Raw genomic sequence first — 23,504 nt, 5'->3', positions numbered from 1 at the left:
TGCATTGGGGACCGTGTGCATGAGCCCTAATCCAGAGGGTTTCTGTCATGGATTAGGCAAAATTCTTAGTGTGAATGTTGCCTAAATCTGTACGCAGTGAGCTCCCCCTAATGGTGACTGACCATAGTCGCTTTGACAGTTTCATCACAAGCAGGTCAGTGCTGGCCACCACAGCAATCTCTAGTAACCTGGGACAATCACATGACAACCATTTTATTCTACGTTTGGTTTCATTTTTAATTGTTACATGATAGTCGCCATTGAGACATAAACCTAAAAGAGAAAGCCATAGGGGGAGATTTATCAAACTGGTGTAAAGTAGAACTGGCTTAGTTGCCCATAGCAACCAATCAGATTCCACAATTTTCAGAACAAAATGAAAGGTGGAATCCGATTGGTTGCTATGGACAACTGCGCCAGTATTTCTTCTCGCCAGTTTTCATAGGGGTTTACCCTTACAAAAACGTTCAAATATATTCTAAATTACGACGAGACGGAAAAGTACATAACAATGTTCTATGACCACCTGATAGTCCAGCATACGGAACTACCCATACTCCGAATGCTCGAAGGTTCATGTGTAAATTCTCTCACTAACTCATGGCTGCGACATGTAGTTCCACAGCAGGAAAAAATAATATAACCTCCCCCACTGCAATACGCCGGGTTAGAACGTGAGTATGTAGCGCATGCGCCCTGCTCTCCCATCTTTCTCAATGAACGAGCATCCTATCCAATAACAAGGAAAGAATCCCTAACGCACGCGCATTAGAACTTATCTTTTCATGAATGGACGGTTGAAGCCCCGCCCCTTCCTTCCTTCCTTCCTCCCGGCCGTTACTGTTGGAGTTTGCGCACTAGTTCTAACCTGTCGGCGCTCTTACAAAATGGCCGCCTGAAGACGTTTCCCGCCCTCTTCGTGTTGCCGGGTGGAATGTGCTTGTGAGGGGACAGAGAACAGCGAACAGACAGAGCCCGAACGGAAAGTCGTGTGTGGTGGTCGGAAAGTGACGAAGCCTCACTCGTGTCTACCGGAGGTGGGTATGGAAACCGCGATAACAGCGAGGGCGGCGGGGAAGGCCGCGAGATGACAGGGGCCGGTATTCCCTGTCACTGGGCGCCCACATGGTGGCTGCAGGAGTCACCGGGGTCCTACATGGTGTATAGCGCTCTAATGTATTGTGTGTATAGAGAGAGACGTATATTATATGTATTTTTATATATATATATATATATATATATATATATATATATATATATATTTACACTACTCACAAAAACTTTGGGATATTTGGCTTTTGGGTGAAATCTATGAAAAATTCACACTACAATGATTATAATATCATGAAAGTAGGGCATTTAAAGGGAACTTGTCACCAGGATTTTGGGTATAGAGCTGAGGACATGGGTTGCTAGATGGCCACTAGCACATCCACAATACCCAGTCCCCATAGCTCTGTGTGCTTTTATTGTGTAAAAAAAAAAAACAACGATTTGATAGAAATGCAAATTAACCTGAGATGAGTCAGAGCTTGAAAATATGACTCTTCTCTGGTCACACAAGTAAGATATGACTCTTTTATGGTAATTTGCATATGTATCAAATCGTTTTTTTACACAATAAAAGTACACAGAGCTATAGGGACTGGGTATTGTGGATGTGCTAGCGGCCATCTAGCAACCCGTGTCCTCAGCCCAAAGGCTCGCCTGGTGACAAGTGGCTGATGCATAGCGCTCTCCTAGACATCTCGAACATTGTTGGCGGCCATCATTTCTGCTCAGCATGAACAGCACTGAGGCCCACTCGATGCATGCGGTTGTATTATCGGTGCAGATCCATGACGGATCTGCACCAAACGGAAGTGTGAAAGTAGCCTTAGAGAACAGCAAGTTGTGCAAAAAGTACTGAAACACTGAACAGCTGGACATGTGCATTCAGAGGTTCAGAGAAGGTCGCATTAAGTTCACCTGTAAAGGTTAGGCTACGTTCACGCTGGCGTTTCTGGGTCCGCTTGTGAGATCCGTTCAGGTCTGGTCCAAAATAGATCAGTTAAAGGGAATCTGTCACCTATTTTGAGCATATAAAACTGTTAACATAGCAATGTGCAATAAAGTACCTTCATTCCCGCATGGGTCTTTCTTTTATTCAACTTTTCATTTAGATGAAAAAGCGATTCTTCTGATATGCAAATTAAAAGCCTCAAGGTGCCCAGAGGGGCGTTATTACTCTGCTCTAGTGCCCAGTAACGCCCCCCTGCAGTGCCCAGTAACGCCCCCCTGCAGTGCCCAGCTCGCCTCCTAAGAAATAAATTTACTCCCACATCCTTGCCGAACGGCGCTGCCCCCTCCACTAAGTCATGTAATTTATTCACCCCACCATCCTTGCGTCCTCCTTTCTTGGCCTCCGAAATCCCACACAGCCGCAGTATCGCTGACTGCCTGCGCCTGTACGATACTCCTGGTCCTGAGGGCAACGGCCTCAATAGTGTCACTGGGCATGCGCCGAGCCCAGTGACGTAGTCAGAGAGCTGTTGCCTTAGAACCCAGGAGTATCGTACAGGCGCAGGCAGTCAGCTATACTGCGGCTGCGCGGGATTTCGGAGGCCAAGAAAGGAGGACGCAAGGATGGTGGGGTGAATAAATTACATGACTTAGTGGAGGGGGCAGCGCCGTTCGGCAAGGATGTGGGAGTAAATTTATTTCTTAGGAGGCGGGCTGGGCACTGCAGGGGGGCGTTACTGGGCACTAGAGCAGATTCCCTTTAAGCCCCAATGCATCCTGAATGGATAAGGATCCGTTCAGAATGCATAAATTTGACTGCGTTTTGGTCTCCGTTGCGTTTTTTAGACTGTCACTAAAACGCAGCTTGCAGCGTTTTGGTGACCGTCTGATGCGGAGCCTAACGGATCCGTCTAGACTTACAATGTAAGTCAATGGGGACGGATCCGTTTTTCACTGACACAATATGGTGTTTTGACTTAGACTTTTTTTTATGAATAATGCAAACGGATCCGTTCTGAACGGATACAAGCGTTTGCATTATTCGTGCAAGATCCGTCTGTGCAGTTACAAGACGGATCCGAACAAAACGCGAGTGTGAAAGTAGCCTTAGGCCTCTTTCACACTTGCGTTGTTGGGATCCGGCATGCACTTCCGTTGCCGGAGGTGCCTGCCGGATCCGTAACAACGCAAGTGTACTGAAAGCATTTGAAGACGGAACCGTCTTCCAAATGCTTTCAGTGTTACTATGGCACCCAGGACGCTATTAAAGTCCTGGTTGCCATAGTAGTAGCGGGGAGCGGGGGAGAGGTATACTTACAGTCCGTGCGGCTCCCGGGGCGCTCCAGAATGACGTCAGAGCGCCCCATGCGCATGGATGACGTGATCCATGTGATCACGTGATCCATGCGCTTGGGGCGCCCTGACGTCACTCTGGAGCGCCCCGGGAGCCGCACGGACGGTAAGTATGCTGCTCCCCTGCTCCCCGCTACACTTACCATGGCTGTCAGGACTTTAGCGTCCCGGTAGCCATGGTAACTATTCAGAAAAAGCTAAACGTCGGGTCCGGCAATGCGCCGAAACGACGTTTAGCTTAAGGCCGGATCCGGATCAATGCCTTTCAATGGGCATTGATCCCGGATCCGGCCTTGCGGCAAGTCTTCAGGATTTTTGGCCGGAGCAAAAAGCGCAGCATGCTGCGGTATTTTCTCCGGCCAAAAAACGTTCCGTACCGGAACTGAAGACATCCTGATGCATCCTGAACGGATTACTCTCCATTCAGAATGCATTAGGATAATCCTGATCAGTATTCTTCCGGCATAGAGCCCCGACGACGGAACTCTATGCCGGAAGACAATAACGCAAGTGTGAAAGAGCCCTAAGAGAGCATTTTAATTTCATCCTGAAATTTCAAATATCCTTAGCTTTTTGTGAGAAGTGTGTATATATAGTAGTGTATTATAGTGTTTGTGTGTCTCTGTACAGCATTAAAATGTACGGCCTCTCATAAGGGGAAGTTAGTTATTTGCAAAGTTGCAAATTAACTTTGGTAGGCTACTTTCACACTTGCGGAAGGACGGATCCGACATGCTGTTCACCTTGTCGGATCCGTCCTGCGGCTATTTCGCCGTGCCGCCGCTCCGTTCCCATTGACTATAATGGGGGCGGAGCTCCGGCGGGGCACGGCGAAAGCCGCCGGACTAAAAAGCCTGTCATGCAGTAATTTTAGTCCAGCGGCCTTTCGCCGTGCTGCGCCGGAGCTCCGCCCCCGTCCCCATTATAGTTAATGGGGACGGAGCGGCGGCACGGCGAAATAGCCGCAGGACCGATCCGACATGGTGAACAGCATGTCGGATCCGTCCTGCCGCAAGTGTGGAAGTAGCCTTACTTGGTTTTTAAAGTGAAAAACCACTTTAAAACTGGGATCTGAACTCTGCTTTGGTTCGCTCATCACTAGTGTGTGTGTACCATAACTCTGATGCAGCGTTGCCCTGTAACGCCTCTTTCACACTTGCGTTGTCCGGATCCGGCGTGCACTCCACTTGCCGGAATTACACTCCGGATCCGGAAAAACGCAAGTGTACTGAAAGCATATGAAGACGGAACCGTCTTCAAAATGCTTTCAGTGTTACTATGGCACCCAGGACGCTATTAAAGTCCTGGTTGCCATAGTAGGAGCGGGGGAGCGGTATACTTACAGTCCGTGCGGCTCCCGGGGCGCTCCAGAATGACATCAGAGCGCCCCATGCGCATGGATGACGTGTCCAATGCGATCACATGATCCATGCGCTTGGGGCGCCCTGACGTCACTCTGGAGCGCCCGGGGAGCCGCACGGACGGTAAGTATACTGCTCCCCGCTCCCCACTACACTTTACCATGGCTGCCAGGACTTTAGCGTCCCGGCAGCCATGGTAACCATTCAGAAAAAGCTAAATGTCGGCTCCGGCAATGCGCCGAAACGACGTTTAGCTTAAGGCCGGATCCGGATCAATGCCTTTCAATGGGCATTAATTCCGGATCCGGCCTTGCGGCAAGTGTTCCGGATTTTTGGCCGGAGCAAAAAGCGCAGCATGCTGCGGTATTTTCTCCGGCCAAAAAACGTTCCGTTCCGGAACTGAAGACATCCTGATGCATCCTGAACGGATTTCACTCGGGGTCCGACCACGTGGTGCAGTCATGTGGCGCTTGCGATGCAACCAGACAACCCGTTTAAAGGGCTTCTCTCATTTCAGACCATGCCTTAAAGAAGTTTTGTTTCATCGGGGGGCTTTTCTGCCAAGCACTCAAGCCCCCCCTCTACCTTCCCCATGTGGCTTGTCCTGTGGAGGGAAACATGTTGATATGCTCCTGACCACTGGGTTCCAGCTCCTTCGGTGATCATGTGGCTGCTGTAGTGGTGATATCACCCAGTGACATGTCGCTGAAGCGGCCACAAGAAGTTGATATGCAGGGCCTGAAGGAGCAGGTAAGGCTACTTTCACACTAGCGTTCGGGGCTCCGCTCGTGAGCTCCGTTTGAAGGGGCTCACGAGCGGCCCCGAACGCATCCGTCTGGCCCTGATGCATTCTCAATGGAGGCGGATCCACTGAGAATGCATCCGCCTGCCAGCGCTCAGCCTCCGCTCCGCTCAGTGAGCGGACACCTAAACGCTGCTTCCAGCGTTCGGGTGTCCACCTGGCCGTGCGGAGGCGAGCGGATCCGTCCAGACTTGCAATGTAAGTCAATGGGGACGGATCCGCTTGAAGATGACACAATATGGCTCAATCTTCAAGCGGATCCGTTCCCCATTGACTTACAATGTAAAGTCTGAACGGATCCGCTCAGACAACTTTCACACTTAGAAAATTTTCTAAGGTTTAATGCAGACGCATCCGTTCTGAACGGATGCGAACGTCTGCATTATCGGAGCGGATCCGTCTGATGAAACATCAGACGGATCCGCTCCGAACGCTAGTGTGAAAGTAGCCTTAGTATGCTCCCCTCTGGCCACGTGGGGGTTTGGCAGAAAGATGAACAAAAGTGATTATTCAGCCTTTCACATGTATTTGTCATTTTACTGCACACATAAACTTGCTGATATACTGCGCTCCTGTTCAGCTTTTTGTCAGTCCGCTGTGAACGTCGTGTATCGCCAAAACCTGCAGCTTTCAGGGCATGCTGGGAGTTTGTAGTTTAGCCGCTGCTCAGCCGCGTGCTTTTCTTCACGTTTACATGGCAGATTCTTGTTTAACTTTCACCTTATCTTTTCAGTGCAGGCAAAATGGCAAAGAGATTGGCAGACAAGGAGCTGACAGACCGAAACTGGGATCAGGAGGAAGAGTCTGAGGATGTGAGTGTGCGAGACGTCTTACCGAATACTTTACTTTGCCTTGTAAATGTAGCTTTTTCAATGTCTTGCTGCTGATATTCGGTTAAGCGGACAAGGGCTGGATGTACACCACCACTACTGAACGGACCCCACTGACTAATGGTGTCCATTTGGGAGTCTGTGCTTTTGACAACATCTGAAATGGATCCTAACAGAACCTCTGATGCAGATGTGAATTTAGCTTTAGAGAGGACTTTTCACCAGTTTTTTCCAGGAGATGCCATCTCTTTTATTTCATCGTCTGCTCCTCCGCTGTGCCTCGCCTTTGTCTTTGGCGCCTAATATGCGAATTAATAGCATCGGCACAGGTAGGAGGAGACATCGGCTTTTCTCCCTGGCTGTGACGCTGTCCAGTCACTGTGGACCACTTCACAGCCAGGGAGGAGACGAGCTGTTCTCATGAGACTTGGTGAATCTTGTGAGGACAGTACAGCAAGCACCGTGCTCACTTCCATAGTGCGAGAGGAGCCCGGGAGCAGCTTAGAATAAAGGGATAGCACAGAGCACTGAGAGGTTGGTTAATGTAAAAGTTTAAAGTGGTTTTCCAGGAGTATAGTACTGATGACCTATTCTCAGGATCAGTGGCGGATCCAGAGCCTGGTCTCGGGAGGGGCATTTCCAGATTATTTTCTGTCTGCTGCCACAAGACTACACAGTGTAGAGGTATACTGTACATTGTGTGGCACAGTGTATGCTATATGTGTATAACAAACATATTTCACATGAAAACTTTTATAATTACTTGGTTTGGTCCTTGGGGATCTCGGACGCCACTTCAACACTTTGGCTGGAGGGCTCAGTGGAGCTGATGTGTTTTATCCTAATGAGAAAGATTTCATAATAAGGATTTGGAGAAGGGGCAGAGGGATAGCAGAGCCCCCCCCATCATGGGCCAGTAACACTATTGTACATATAAATAAAATAAAAAAACTTACCTCCATGTCAGCGATGCACTGTCACGCGCTGTACGGCTCAGGCGGGGCGATGATGTCATCACGCAACCTGTGGCGGCCTCTGATTGGCTGCAGGCACTAGACCGGCAGCCTATAAGGGGAAGGGACACGCCTCTCCCACCCCTGCCTGTTCGCTCTTGCAGCACAGCCATCTGTCCTGAGGACGGCGATACAGATGACTATGGATTTGAGCGCTACCACAATGAAAGCGCTCATCTCCCTGTGCTCTGCGGCCGGCGCCCCCACTTCTGAGCAGGTCATCAGTAACTTCCAGCACCCCTGCTGATCAGCTGTTTAAAGGGTTTCTGTCATGAGAAATAATGTTATGTAGCTGACTGACAGCCATGTGCTAATGTCAGCAGTACATAACAGTATGACTTATATCTCCCTGCCTGCCGCCGTTCTCTTAAAATAAAGACTTATGTAATATGCTAATGAGCCTCTAGGTGCTAGTGGGGCATTGCTGCAGCCCCTAGAGGCTCAGTCTACTCACCCTTTGGCACGCCCAGGTCCTGTTGATTGACTGTCGAGTTCTCCTCATCGTCACGTAAATCCCACGCCTGCGCCATCCCGTTTAGTGTTCGGCGCAGTGAAGGACGTGCTCTTAGTGCCAGCTTCCTTCAGTGCAGGCGCAGTGAGGAAGCCTGTAGCAGGGGCGCGTCCTTCACTCACTGCGCCTGCGCTGAATACTAAACGGGATGGCGCGGGAGTGAGGGCGATGCGGAGAAGGACATCAATCAAGTGGGCGTGCCAAAAGGCAAGCAGACCGAGCCTCTAGGTGCTGTAGCAACGCCCTCATAGCACCTAGAGGCTCATTAGCATCTTATAAAAGTTTTTATTTTAAGAGAACGGCATCAGGCAGGGAGATATAAAGAACACTGTTATGTACTGCTGACATAAGCACATCGCTAATGTCAGTCAGCTACATAACGTTATTTCTCATGACTGAAACCCCTTAGCGACCAGCCTGTTTTAGGCCTTACTGACCAAGCGTTTTCTTCCTTTTTTCGTCGTCTCGTTCAAGAGCTATAACTTTTTTTTTTTTTTTTTTCGTCTATATAGCTTTGAGGACTTTTTTTTTTTTTTTTCATTTTACTACTTTTTTGCAATAAAAAAAAAGTTTTTGCATTGCTGCTTCCCAAGACCCATAACTTTTTTTTTTTTTTCTTCTTATGGAGTTGTGTGAGGGCTTGACTTTTGCAGGACGACTTGTATTTTTCACTGGTATCATTTTTGAGTATATGGCGCTTTTTGATCGTTTGTTATTACAATTTTTCGGCGGCAACTAAGAATAAATTAGCAATTCTCTTTATTTTTTTTACGGCGTTCACCATAGGGGATAATTTACTTGATATTTATGTAGTTCTGGTCGTTATGGACATGACAATACCAAACATATGGGGGAGATTTTTTATTTTATTTTCACACACATTGGAACCCTGCGATTGCATTTGCGGGATGCTGATGGGAGACAGAAGGAGTCTGCTTCCTCTTTCAGCACTTTACATGTTATGGGTACCATTGCCCACGGTGTGTAAAGTGTTAAACAGACCGGATCAGCACTCCTGCCGGTCCAGGCTGTTAGAGCAGCTCTTAGACTGGGACGCCGTAAAAAAGCAGAAGTCCAGCTTAAGGCCCCTTAGTGACCACTGTAAAAAGGCGTATGGGTGGTCACTTAGGGGTTAAAGTTATGGGACTCCAGTCTCTTCTAGGCCATTGACATCACATTCATTGATCACAAGGCCTTTGTGAATGGACCTGGGCTGCATTACCAAGCACAACTGCAATACAGTGCACGGCACAGCCTGGCATTGGTCTGAGAATGGACACACAAAGAAAGAAAAGAGGAGGAGGGTTAACAAATGCTACCTGGGTCAAAGGTATCCCGAGGGTAGTGTTAAGCCAGAGGTGCCAACGGTGATGGTAGTGGAAGGGAATTAGAGTAAAAGATGAAGCAGGTGGGTTGTGGGAAGATGGAGAAGGCAGCTGGAAATGGTGCTAGCACAGCTATACACAAGGTGATGGAAACTTGGCAGTCAGGAAATAAAGGTCACCAAATGGCGCTTACCAACTAGCAAGTTTTTAGGATGGAACAATGTAAAAAGACAAAAGGGTGCAAGTGCCACTCTACCATAGGGGAAGAAATTATGGTGGCCCAAGAGACCGGGGTGACAGTACTTCAGGTTGAGTAGTTTATCCTCCACACAGTACAAAGAGATACAGTGATGGTAATAGTAGTAAAAAAATACAAAGTATTTATAGCCATCACTATCTCTTTGTACTGTGTAAAGGATAAACTACTCCACCCGAAGTACTGTCACCCCGGTCTCTTGAGCCACCATAATTTCTTCCCCTATGGTTGCGTAGAGTGGCGCTTGCACCCTTGTCTTTTTACATGGTTCCATCCTAAAAACTTGCTGGTCGGTAAGCGCCATTTGGTGACCTTTATTTCCTGACTGCCAAGTTTCAATCACCTTTACATGGTGTGAGAATGCCACAGAGCTCACCTGAGCGACGCGGCCTCTTGAAACAGCTGATTGGTGGCAGTGCCCACCGATCAGATATTGATGTATCCCGAGGACAGGTCATCTGTATTATACTTCCGGGAAAACCAAGGCGGTATGTAATACATCATGACTTACCAGGTCTAGCAATGGCAAGGATTTTATTAGATTAAAGTCCAGAGTTTTAAAGGTGTTGGCAGGCAATATTGTAGTTGTCTTTTGGGGAGGGGAGTGTAAAAAGTTGTACCTCCTGGTTCTCCGTGTAAGAGTAGAAGAAAGATCCCAGCCTGCTACTACCGTAGTACCCCTTAGGCTACATACACACGACCGTTGTGTGTTTTGCGGATCTGCAAAACACTGATGGAGTCTGTGTGCATTCCGCCATTTGCAGAACGGCACAGACAGCCATTGATATAACTGCCTATTCTTGTCCGCAAAACGGACCAGAATAGGACAGGTTATATATTTTATTTTTTTTGCAGACCAGGGAACGGATGCGGACAGCACACGGAGTGCTGCCCGCATCTTTTGCGGCCTCATTGAAGTGAATGGGTCCACATCCAAGCAGCAAAAAAAACGGCTCGGATGCAGACCAGAACAACGTTCGTGTGCATGAGGCCTTACTCTGTAAGCCTCAAGAACTTTTCTTCATCTTATCACCCCCTTTTTGTACAGGAGTGAGATGAGCAGTTGCATGCCACCCGCTGCCTAATCAGGACATTTGTTGATTTTGCCATCTGGATTGCCGAGTTTGTTTTTGTTTTTCTCTCCCCCTCATCTTGGGAATGTGATGTGTATAGACATAGGCAGAAGGGACATGTATGAACTGTAGACATGCAGGATCTGTTTGGGTCAAGATTTTGCTGTATTTCTTTTGTTTAATAAGGCTATATGCTGTGTTTTAAAAGTGCATGAGGGTGCCCATGGTTGTATAGTGCTGGCTGGCATTTTCCCAATGTGCCAGCTGTTTATTTCAATAAATATAGGAGTACTATAGTATAATGGGAGTTATTTCATTCAGGTTTGGCCATTGTGATCAGGCAGCCATTGACTGTTTTGGAACAAACGTGTAGCCTCCAGACCTACTAGACATCACAATCTACCCTATATTACTGACTAGCTTTCACGGTATTAGAGGGGGTCTGTCTGCTCACTTGTTCCCCCCGTTTATAAAAACTGTGAAGTGTTCTTCTCTTCCAGCATTTGTACAAAAGGGGCACAATTAACACATTTGACATTATTCGGCCGTCTTTCTGTACGTGTGTCTCGTCTCTCATCCGTGTAATAATCTCACAGGCGGGAACGTTCTCTGTTGCCAGCCAAGATGTTTTGAAGAGCAGAGAAATTAAGAAGGCAAAGAGGAGGAATGTAGGAAGTGAGGTAATAACCGTATGATTTCCATCACGTGTGCCCTCTTATCTGTGCCGCTAAACCTTTTCTTTTTCTTCCCCCTTTAGTCCGAGGTCAGTGGAGCTTTTAAAGGGTTTAAAGGTTTGTTCCCAACATCTGGAGCAAGTTTTGGTGGATTTGGAAGCGACTCTGCAGCAAAACCGCTTCAAGGTTTGACCAACGGAAGTCGCACAACTTCCTTGTTCACCTCAAAGCCTGCTGGTGAAAGCAAACAGTCTTTTGGTGAGTTTCCGGTTTGGTGCAGCTCTACTTTTTAATATGTCTAACATGGCAGCGCAGTACTTGTGGATAGTTTTGAGAATCCCATCCACGTGTATTTTATACTCTGTATTCCTTCCGTTCATTGTATATGGGAGAAATATGCAGAAAATTTGAATAAGGGCAGAAATTTCTTTGACTTAAAATCAGTTTTGACAAGTACATAGAAATCTGCAGCACTCGTCAATTAGATGAACAAATCCGGTTACTTTATTTGCGCCAGCAGCATAATAACAGCGACACCTGTGGTCTTTCTCAAGCTGGTCGAAACATCGCTGTTATTATGCTGCTTTCGCAAATAAAGACCACAGGTGTCGCTGTTATTATGCTGCTGGCGCAAATAAAGTAACCGGATTTGTTCATCTAATTGGCGAGTGCTGCGCACTTCTCTATACTTGTTATATGACGGGACCCCCAGCCAGGATCTCTACCGTGAGCACTGTTGCCACTATCCTCATCACTGGTACGTCTATCCCAAATTGGGAACTATAGTGCTGCTCATCCTGTGTTGATCTGATTTAAAATCAGTTCTGTACATCTGAATGAATGAATGAGGGTTACTTCTCCAGAAAGCACAAGGTTTTCTGCTTGCGCCATTTAGATCAATTGGACAGACACAGAAACTTCTGCGGCATGTAAATATTCCCTAAGTTTTATGTCAGCCATGGGGCACAACTTGGATTTTTCCAGAGAACATGTCAGCCGCTAGACATCTGCTTTAGAGCAAGTTACATTTCTCTTACGGCACCCTTTAAATGTTAACTTTTTCACTTTTATGGTAAGATCTGTTTTATTCATCAGGGTCTGTCTTTACAAACGGTCCAACGTCTTCAACCACTGATGGAACTTTTAGCACCGCCAAAACCAACGGAGAGAAACCTTCGCCTACCTCTGGTTCTGGTCCAAATAGGTCGGTCAGCTCAAGTGACTACAACAAACAGTTAGCATCCCTGAACTGCTCTGTCCGTGACTGGATTGTGAAACATGTCAATGCAAATCCACTGTGTGATCTGACTCCAATCTTTAAAGACTATGATAAACATTTATCCACCATTGAGCAGAAGTATGGAGTAAGTACAGATAGCGGATCTGAGAGTGACTGCTCCAAGGGAACTCCAACCATTCCTTCATTTCTCCCCTCAAAACTGGAGACCAAGCAGTCTTTTTCTTTCACTTGCAAAGAGAGTAAATCTGAACAGCCAGCTCAGTCCTCTCCAGAGAAGAAGTCTCCGCCAGCTTCCCTCTTCTCATTTGGTCAGAAGACAGACACAAGTAGTTTTGGTTCATTCAGCTCTGGGACAGCAGCTGGATTCTCTTTCACAGCGGGGGCTGCTGGTCTCTTTGGTAAAGATTCGACTAAGAACAACATCGGGCCATCTTCGTTTTCTGTTCAGTCAGTGTCCACCAACAAGACTGAAGAATCAGGTGACTTTGGCTATATGTAACTGCTGGTTAATCCTACAGAATGTTATAGGGATATTCTGATCTCAGACACTGATGGCATATCGCTAGGTCATGATATCTGTGACGGGTGCAGGTCATGAGAGAGGTCATCCTTCTGTCGTCTTGGATCCTGTAGGATGTCGCTCTACAACGCTGTCTCCCATATTGTAGACGGCAGGGCACTCTATCTTCTAGTAGATGGATATGAGCACCCCACAGCACAGAAAGCAACTTTATGTAGGAAAACCCTTATGATGTACCGTAATCCTCTGTGTAATTAAGGGTGCACTTTAAAGTAGATTACGAAGTTAAGACTAGGGTGATCTGGGATGTGCTGTTCTTGAATTATAATACAGATCAAAGGGGTCGACTGGTCAAAATTAGAATGACGGTTGGCCTATGGTAGCTCATTTATTAAGTGATGTTAAGCATAAACTTGAGTCCTTGATGGGTGATATGAATGAGTTATGTTGGGGTATAATAGGGTATATCTGGAATGGGGAACAATCTGGGCATTTATTTTATTTTAGGGTTAATGGTAAGAAGGATGTATTGCTCCTCCACAGAAACATATCAGCATCAAAAAAATCATTATTAAAAAATAAAAATCTATGCATCAGCAGCTAAATGTTAGACAAATTTACTATTTGGCCTATCGGTTTTCATCCTGATGATACAGTTCTCTACATTTTACAGAAGAACGCATTCCTCTTAGAAATGTTCATTTTTGAAGTGACTGAGCATAGACTAATAGCAGTGGAGTGTGCAGAGGTGTATGGAAGCAATAAATGTCCTTCCTAATGTTGTAAAGTTCAGGGTCCCAGCAGCAGAAATGAAAGTGGTTGTCTCTTCTCGCCTTCACTAAGGTAGTCGTCAACCAGCGGAGCAGGCTGCCTTAGAAACATGCTGTGCAGCAATGGAAGCTACTGGCCCGCTCCACCAGGTGGTCAGGGCTTAGACACATCTCATCAGTGACATTAGACAACCCCTTGGACATGTTTCTATGGATTTATTTATTCATTCATTTTTTTCCTGTAAAATTTCAGGAGGAGGCGCTGATGAGGAGGAAGAGCCACCAAAAGTAGTTATTCAAGAAGTAAAAGAAGATGATGCCTTCTATTCCAAAAAGTTAGTATCAAATGTTCTCACTGCAACATAGAAAATGTATTGTCCCATCAGTATACCATGAAAAAGGCTGTGTCTTCAGTCAAGTGCTCACCCTGAACTGTATTCATTCATCCCATCGTATGCAGTGGTAATCCAGGCCCAATTTCCTCATCTTGGGGTGGAGTAATCTAGAGCATATTGCTGGATTAACATCTCCTCTCCAGTAATCTAGTATGTATACTTGTCATGTTATTACTCTCAAAGGCATCCAGACTTCTTTTTAAAGAGCACCTTTCAGCAGGATCGTAATAAATGTGGCATATTGCCTGGTAGGGTTGATCCTGGTGAAAAGATACCGGTCCTCTGAAAATTGGTTGTAGCATTCCTAAGAAAAGAGGCTTTTATTCTTTGTGCATATGAGGGCTTCAGTACACTGAGAAGCATGGCCAGCACTGAAAAGCTGAGGGAAGACCTAATTTGTGTGTGTTCATCTTTTTTTATCGGGTAATCTCATCTTTGATGCAGTCAAAAAATCGTTTGCCAGCAGCCAATTGTGCTGTATAATCATGCTCTGCTGCCGGCAAATAATGATTCTGTATGGGGACGAGCGATGGCATTAGCAATCACTCCTCCTCATTCTGTAAATGCAGCTGTCTGCTCCACTGATAGCAGGAGATTGTAGGGAAGGAAGCTTTCCTTCCCTACAGTCGGCCGCATGTTCAGTGAAGACCACTGCTATTACATGCAGTGGTCTCCTTTACTGTATGAGGATGAGGGGTCGCTATTGTGATCCATCGACCCCATACAGAATCCTGGTTTCTGGGCAGCAGGTCACTGTTTAGACAGCACGATCTGCTGCCCAGGAACGATGATTGGATTTCCTGCCCGACAACAGGATCACCTGATGAACGAGCATTTCACCCGTTCAGGTGATCGGCAGCACTTTTACCAGATGATCAGTAACGAGTGTGCTCAGGAACGTTCATTCCCGATAATCTGGCAGATTATTGGTACGTGTAAATCCACCTTTACTGTACACTTATGGCCGCATACTTTGTTTAGAGGGAGGATAATCCGTGTTCTCCCCAGCAGGCTCTAGCTGCCCATGCGCTGCTGTGCTTGAGGCATAATGGCACTAACCAGAACCTTGGTAAGTGGAAGTGATTACACTGTATGTAAAAGAAACCCAGAGAGACAGTTGGGTGAGGGAGGGGGCGGCAGCAGTGTCAGTAAGTTTTTTTTGAGGTCTTCTATGAATCGCATAACTTTACATTTTCATTCCAGGTGCAAACTGTTCTACAAAAAAGATAATGAATTTAAGGAGAAAGGGGTCGGCACCCTTCATTTAAAAACGTTAGGCGATCAAAAGACTCAGCTCCTGGTCCGTGCTGATACCAACCTAGGTAAGTTCCAAATGCTCAGCACAATAGACAGCTTGATATTAGACTTGTATAACGTATAATCCTGTTACGATGTACACCTATTCTATTTGATCGTGTAAGGCCACGTTCACACTTGAGCCTAAACTAGGTGCAGGTCAAATACAAAGAACGGGTGCAGATCTTTCCATTATACCTTATCTATTGGTTTTATCTCACAATAACTGAAGTGTGAACTCAGCCTAAAGTGTATTTGGGTCTACTTCAGAGAACTCATCAATCGTCATCATGCGACCTTTATTGTATTAAGTAGACAGTCATTGAGCCCATTCATTTAGCAAATGCCAAGATGGTAATAAGATGTCTGTCTTCTGCTTGGCGTCTGCATCAGAAAGTTTTTTCTTTCCTCATGCGGCTGCATTTTTCCAATTTAAAAAAAGCTGTCCTGCAGAAATACTTGTAGATGAGCCAATGTTTAAAGCAGGGCTGTGGAGTCAGTAAGCCAAAGTTCTGACTGACGCCTGCAGTCTATCACACCGACTCATTCCTACGTGGCCAATAACTTACTAATCACAAAGTTACTGTAGCGGGCTTGTAAGTATCCGGCTACTTGGATAAAACTTAAACCATACTACTGGAATACAATTTCTAAAGGTCCTGATATAAATTTCTGTAAGTAGATATGTAATGCGCTGTGCTTTTAATAACTGGAAAACCGTTATACACTTAATAATGGTAGGCAATCTACAAATGTGTCATCAGAAAAAGCCCCATATGTACACTGCTCAAAAAAATAAAGGGAACACTTAAACACAATGTAACTCCAAGTCAATCACACTTCTGTGAAATCAAACTGTCCACTTAGGAAGCAACACTGAGTGACACTCAATTTCACATGCTGTTGTGCAAATGGGATAGACAACAGGTGGAAATTATAGGCAATTAGCAAGACACCCCCAATAAAAGAATGGTTCTGCAGGTGGTGACCACAGACCACTTCTCAGTTCCTATGCTTCCTGGCTGATGTTTTGGTCACTTTTGAATGCTGGCGGTGCTTTCACTCTAGTGGTAGCATGAGACGGAGTCTACAACCCACACAAGTGGCTCAGGTAGTGCAGCTTATCCAGAATGGCACATCAATGTGAGCTGTGGCAAGAAGGTTTGTTGTGTCTGTCAGCATAGTGTCCAGAGCATGAAGGCGCTACCAGGAGACAGGCCAGTACATTAGAAGACGTGGAGGAGGCCGTAGGAGGGCAACAACCCAGCAGCAGGACCGCTACCTCTGCCTTTGTGCAAGGAGGAACAGGAGGAGCACTGCCAGAGCCCTGCAAAATGACCTCCAGCAGGCCACAAATGTGCATGTGTCTGCTCAAACGGTCAGAAACAGACTCCATGAGGGTGATATGAGGGCCCGACGTCCACAGGTGGGGGTTGTGCTTACAGCCCAACACTGTGCAGGACGTTTGGCATTTGACAGAACACCAAGATTGGCAAATTCGCTACTGGCGCCCTGTGCTCTTCACAGATGAAAGCATGTTCACACTGAGCACATGTGACAGACGTGTCAGAGTCTGGAGACGTCGTGGAGAACGTTCGGATGCCTGCAACATCCTCCAGCATGACCGGTTTGGCATTGGGTCAGTAATGGTGTGGGGTGGCATTTCTTTGGAGGGCCGCACAGCCCTCCATGTGCTCGCCAGAGGTAGCCTGACTGCCATTAGGTACCGAGATGAGATCCTCAGACCCCTTGTGAGACCATATGCTGGTGCGGTTGGCCCTGGGTTCCTCCTAATGCAAGACAATGCTAGACCTCATGTGGCTGTAGTGTGTCAGCAGTTCCTGCAAGACGAAGGCATTGATGCTATGGACTGGCCCTCCCGTTCCCCCGACCTGAATCCAATTGAGCACATCTGGGACATCATGTCTCGCTCTATCCACCAACGTCACGTTGCACCACAGACTGTCCAGGAGTTGGCAGATGCTTTAGTCCAGGTCTGGGAGGAGATCCCTCAGGAGACCGTCCGCCACCTCATCAGGAGCATGCACAGGCGTTGTAGGGAGGTCATACAGGCATGTGGAGGCCACACATACTACTGAGCCTCATTTTGACTTGTTTTAAGGACATTACATCAAAGTTGGATCAGCCTGTAGTGTGTTTTTCCACTTTAATTTTGAGTGTGACTCCAAATCCAGACCTCCATGGGTTGAAAAATTTGATTTCCATTTTTAATTTTTGTGTGATTTTGTTGTCAGCACATTCAACTATGTAAAGAACAAAGTATTTCAGAAGAATATTTAATTAATTCAGATCTAGGATGTTATTTTTGTGTTCCCTTTATTTTTTTGAGCAGTGTATGTCCTGGAAATGCAAGTCTAAATGGGACTAAAAGAAGCATTTTTTTTTTAAAGTGTAGCTGCTAGATCTAGTGCTTGCCATGAAAGGGTTGTGTGCGAATAAATAACTTTCCATAGCGGAGGCAGGCACTTGTGAAAAGATTTGTTCTTTCCTGCTATCTGCAGCTCTGGTCCTGCACATCGGCTTCCGTGTCTCATCTTCCAGTCCACGGCTTGTTTGTCCTCTATAGGCATGGACATGATCATCTGCCCTGCTGTAGTCAGTGACTGACTGAATTCAGTGGTAACGTCCACAACAGACACATCACCACTGAAGCCAGTTATTGACTGCAGATGACCATGCCTGTGCCAGAGACTAAGATAGATAGGGTTTGGGGGGAGACTTCATGTCAGGCCACCTTCTGCTTATTCCCAGCGTTCCGGTCCACGTCTTCCACCGGGGCCGCTGGTAATCAAGGCCCTGGCTTCTCTGCGGCCTACTCCCCGTGGCTGTTCCCTAGCTTCCGGCCGGGGTATGTGGCAGTTTGCTATCGACCCTGGTCGACCCCGCCTGTACTTGAGGAGGCCGCATCTTCAAAACTGTTTTGGAGGGCAGGAACTGTTCTATCAGAGCAAAATTTTTACGCCTTTTTCTTCCTCCCATCAGTGGTCAATAAGCTCCGCCCCTGGGCTTAACTTTTCTTGCCTTCAGTACTATTGTGCTGGGCAAAATTTATTCCTGGACTCGAGACAGCTATATAAATATTTAGATTTAACCCTCTGAGCTATCTGGTCCTGTTCTGGACCTAGTTCCCACCGCCATTCCATAGTCAGAGTTCTGACCGCTACAGCTGGATGCTCGCACTACCGCTGAATACTGCATTCCCTGTAGTTCCATAGGTGTGGTAGTTTCACTAATCCTGGATTCTGTAGGTCCTGTCACATTCCCCTCCTTCCTTAGGTGGAATATGTGTGCTCACCATTGGACCCTGTACATCCTGTAGCATAGCCTCCTTCCATAGGTGGAGTAATTGCCCTTGCACTGGATGCCGTACAGCCAGTAGCATTACTCTCTTTTCATAGGTGGAGTAACTGTCCTTGCACTGGACCCTGTACATCCTGTAGCATAGCCTCCTTCCATAGGCGGAGTAATTGCATTTGGACTGGATACCGTACAGTTTGTAGCATTATCCTTCATAGGCGGAGTACTTGCACTACCACTGGTTACTGTACAGCCCATAGCATTGTCTTCCTTCCATAGGCAGCGTAATAGGCTGTACAGTATCCAGTGGTAGTGCTATTACGCTGCCTATGGAAGGAAGACAATGCTATGGGCTGTACAGTACCCAGTGGAAGTGCAATTACGCCGCCTATAGAAGGATGGTAATGCGATAGACTGTACAGTATCCAGTGGTAGTGCTATCGCATTACCATCCTTCTATAGGCGGAGTAATTGCACTTCCACTGGGTACTGTACAGCCTGTAGCATTACCCTTCCGTAGACAGGGTAATAGCACTTCCATTGGGTACCGTACAGTCCATACCATTATTCTGTTTCCATAGGCAGAGTAATAGCTCCACCACTGGATTCTGTGCAGCCTTTAGCTTTACCCTCCTTCCATGGGCGGAGTAATGGCACTACCACTGCATACGGTACAGCCTGTAGCTTTACCCTCCTTTCATGGGCGGAGTACTTGCACTTACATTGAGTACCGTTCAGCCTGTAGCATTTCCCTCCTTTTTCAGTTGACGGAGTGTCTGCACTTGCCTCTCGATTCTATTCATTCTGTATCATCACTCTAGCATTGTCCTCTCTTCATAGGCGGACTATTTACACCACCACTGGATACCGGACGTCCTGTAGCATTACTCTCCTTCACTGGATCCTATACTTCCGCTAGCATTCTTCTCCTTCCATAGTAGGAGTAGTTGCACTTACTCCGGATACTGTACATTTTGTAGCATTACCCTCTTTCCATAGAGTAATTGCACTACCACTGGTTCCTATACAGACTATCACATTGCCCTCCTTCATTAGGCGGGTAACTGCACTTCCTCCGGATACCATACGTCATGTTGCATAACCCCCTTCCGCAGACGGAGTACTTGCACTAATACTGGTTATAATCTGTCCTTTTGGATTTCCTCCTATAGGTGGATTAGTTGCACCACAATTGTGTACTGTAGATCCTGTAGCATTACCCTCCTTCCATTGGCGGAGTAGTTGCACAACCAGTAGTGCTTAAACTACCAGTGGACCCGGTACATCTTGTCGGGTTCCCCTCTTTCCATCAGTAGAGTGATTCCCTACCTCTGGAAGCTGTCCATCCTATCGCGTTTTCCACCTTGGAATAATCGATTTGAACGTTGAGTACCGCGACTACTCACTTCTTCCTTGTCGCATTGCATCCTGTTCCAAGGATGGCCCATTGCTAGACTCGGTCCCTACAGTTGCCTTATCCCCGTCATAGGTGGTGTTTTGGCACTACTACTGGATACTGTGACTACACCACACTATCCTCTTGCTCAGCTAGTCATTGTTTGGATTGGTGTTGGGCGTCTACGTGGCAGCATCTGTCTTCCAGGTTGGACTGTAGCTGACAGGCTGACTCAACACCACACGCGCGGCGTCAGTAGGTGGAACGTCTGCACTGCTTGCCAGTTTCCGTGCATCTCAAGTGGAGGATTGCGCTAGCACCATTTTCTTAGTGACTACTGCTGTTTTGCCTCATTTTCAGGGGGAACCCTCTCCTCTGGCCCTAGAGACTATAGTTGTGCTATAGCCTCCCCCCTATCATGCAGCCTTGCTCTGGCCATTGATTTTATGGCTACTCCTGTGTGACTCCGTCCCAGGGGGCGTATTTGTGTTCATCGTTGTTACCGCATCCCCTTTTCTCCATGTGGAGTATCGGCCCTGGTGTTTTGTGCGGTATCTGCGCACTGTTCCTCCTCCTAGGGGTGGAACCTTCTCACTAGTTGTAGCTGTAATTGTGCCTTCACTTCCTTCTCAACAGTTGGCACTGTGCTCATGTTCTGCCATCACCAGGTGCCATAGATCCTCCGGGCCTTATGTGTATGGTGTTCCTGAGGCGCTGGCTGACAGGTATTCTTATTATAGTACTGTCATCTGACATGCTGCAGCTAGTGGGTTTGCTCACTTCTCGTGGGTATTAGTACGGTTTTCTGTGCATGGTATAACCTGTTGATTTTCTATGGCGCTGGCTTTGAGCCTTTTTCCCTTCACATGTAGTGCATTGCCTCTACCATCTACTACGGTGACCGCATCAGTGTTGCCTCCTTGTGGTTTTGAGTATGCACTTATTCAGTTTGCATATGTGAATTGTTTCCATGGCTCCCCTTCCCAGGTAGAGCAATCGTACTGTTCTTGTTGTCAACCCTAAATGCTGGTTCCCTACTGAGCCGTATCGGCCCCTTCTACTTCTCCTCTTCCGCAGGGCGAGTAGTTGCACTTTCGCCAGATACTGTTTCTGCCTGCTTGGCCAGTTTCCATAGCCATTGAGTTCTTGTATGCCCCCTTTCTGCTGTAGAGTACTTGCACGGGTGGTATTGGTTCTGTTACACTTTTTTTTTTTTTTTTTTTTTTTTTTCTGGGACTTGCCCACACTCCCTTCCTGGCGCAGTATTTATGCCATCTCTGGTTCCTTTCGGCCTGTTTTGTGCATTCCTCGGATAACCCCATTCTTTTCTTCTGTAGGCGTGGTTGTTCCGTAGTCTGTTGTTCCGGTCTGAGTTTACACAAGTTGTTCCGGTCTGAGTTTACACAACAGTCATATTTTCGTCCCTTTGGCCTAGATGTTTTTTTTTATTTATTTTTCTTCAGCTTGCTGTTAGGTCTGCCAGTTCAGGCAGTCTTCCATGGAGTATCAGGCGGCTTCTCTCCTCGCTTGTTCAGGAATTTAAGGTTCTCCTCTACCTACATCTACTTATCACGTTGGCGTTCCCTTTGGGGTACACTCTTATGCAGCAAACCCTTTGGCCGTAGGTGGGAAGTGGACGTTTTTGCTTCTGGAGCACACTTTTTTTATTTTTATTTTTTTTATTTTGTACCAGGTTGCTCACCTCCTTTTGTGGTGTGGGTCAGTTTCACTGCCTTGTTCCCATTGAATTTCTTTACTCCCTCAAGAACTTTTTCTTGTGGGCCATTTTCATGCCTGTCATCCAGGTTCTCTATCCCTGACTTGTTCATCATGGTCCCGCTGGAGTGGTTTTCTCTTCTGGCAGCCTGTTATGGTTTTGGGGCCTTGCCTTCTGGCACCCCTACTTCGTCCCCCAAGGGGATGGGGCAAATATTTTCGCATCTGCACTTCTGTCCCTTGATATCCAGACTCCATTTTTAGTTCGTCTTCCAATCCATTTTTTTCTTCTCGCATCATGTTGTCTGCTTTAGTGTTTTTTTTTTTTTTGTTTTTTTTTTCTTGGGGTTCTGACCCATGGATATCACCTCCTCAGAAGTCTTCTGGATCCAGGCTACGTCTGTCTCATGTATCTTCTGCAGTCTCCTAAGCCGTGACTTGTATTCCCTGGGCTGTTCTTCTGCCCAGCTGGAGCCTCTGCGTATTCAGCCGCTCTCTGGCTGGCCCTCCGTGGAATGGGTCTTCCTGTCCCTTTTCAGGGTTCTGTTCTTGTTCCCTCCCCATAGTACTGCTCTTTAACGTCCCATGGTCTTCTGTGTCCCCAATGATATGAGCGAGAAAATAGGATTTTTTTTTTGTGCTTACCCGTAAAATCCTTTTCTCGCTGAGTTCATTGGCGGGGGGAGGGGGGGGACAGCTCCCACCATGTAAGTACTTATTGTTTTGTGTTGGCTTCTCCTGGCGGCTGCTCCTACTGTTTTTGTACAAATTGATTAGCTCAGTTTCTGCAGGAGGGGTATAGCTGAGAGGAGGAGCTAACAACACTTTTTTTTGCTTAGGGTCATCTCCTAGTGGCAGCAACTATCCCCATGGTCTTGTGTCCCCCAATGAACTCAGCGAGAAAAGGATTTTGCAGATGAGCACAAAAAAATCCTATTTCTCGCCCATTCCATTAGGGGACACAGACCATGGGTATAGCTTAGGCCATTACTAGGAGGAAACACTATGCAAATAATAAAAAAAACAGCTCCTCCTCCACTGCCTATACCCCCATGCTCCAACAGGAGGACCTCAGTTTTAGCTTAGTGTCTGATAAGGAGGTGACACTCCTGCAGGGTTGTCCCTGTATTTTTTTTTTTCTTCTCCTGTTTGTTTTTTTCTAAACAGAGGACACAGGGTCGCATGGTGCGTCCCTGGTCTCTCAGTGGAGCGAGCGCCGGGGTCGAATGGCTGTCCCCGGCTACCTCCCTTTCCCCCCAGAAGAGAAATGGAACCGGGCTCGACCTGCAGCTCCGGTGGCCTACCAGATCCTGGGTCACCTAGTTCTGCCCTCTATCCAGTGCACTGCCACTCCTTGAGCCAGATGACTGAAGATGTGACCCCCTGCTGGTCTGGTACAGAGGGTGAAGACTGCAGGACTCGGATAAATACATCGGCTCTCCTGCAAGCATCCCTCCTCGGATGACTCTGCTCCCCCCCTCGCCTGAAGGAGTGTTCAGCCTCTCCCTCTCGCAGGGATTACAGGTCTGAAGGGGAAAGGTCCGGCTCGGACGAGGACACTGAGCTGGAACCCTCACCTAAGCTCTCCACCATGGTGGCAGACTTGGTCACGGCGGTCCGTGACACCTTTGACATCCAGGGGGAACTTCCTTCT

The 23,504-nt window shown here is 47.1% G+C and overlaps 1 protein-coding gene across 3 annotated transcripts in view; it reads left to right on the top strand.

Annotated features, from left to right (window-relative positions):
- The first annotated feature begins 867 nt into the window (after positions 1-867).
- The window catches only part of NUP50 (nucleoporin 50), a 32,169-nt gene continuing 9,532 nt past the window's right edge, over positions 868-23,504 (top strand). The window contains exons 1-7 of one of the 3 annotated variants that reach the window (XM_040439142.1): positions 868-1,037; positions 6,251-6,329; positions 11,122-11,205; positions 11,283-11,457; positions 12,295-12,918; positions 13,983-14,064; positions 15,328-15,446. In XM_040439142.1, the coding sequence (XP_040295076.1) occupies positions 6,261-6,329; positions 11,122-11,205; positions 11,283-11,457; positions 12,295-12,918; positions 13,983-14,064; positions 15,328-15,446 (1,153 nt within the window). In that variant the 5' untranslated portion in view covers positions 868-1,037; positions 6,251-6,260. Of the gene's footprint in view, positions 1,038-6,250; positions 6,330-11,025; positions 11,206-11,282; positions 11,458-12,294; positions 12,919-13,982; positions 14,065-15,327; positions 15,447-23,504 lie in introns of all 3 variants that reach the window. The other 2 variants (XM_040439141.1, XM_040439143.1) reach the window with 2 other exon arrangements.

Source organism: Bufo bufo, chromosome 1, assembly GCF_905171765.1.
Source record: "Bufo bufo chromosome 1, aBufBuf1.1, whole genome shotgun sequence".
Taxonomy (NCBI): domain Eukaryota; kingdom Metazoa; phylum Chordata; class Amphibia; order Anura; family Bufonidae; genus Bufo; species Bufo bufo.
The sequence above is the reverse complement of the archived record's forward strand: the minus strand, read 5'-3'. Positions and strand labels throughout refer to the sequence as shown.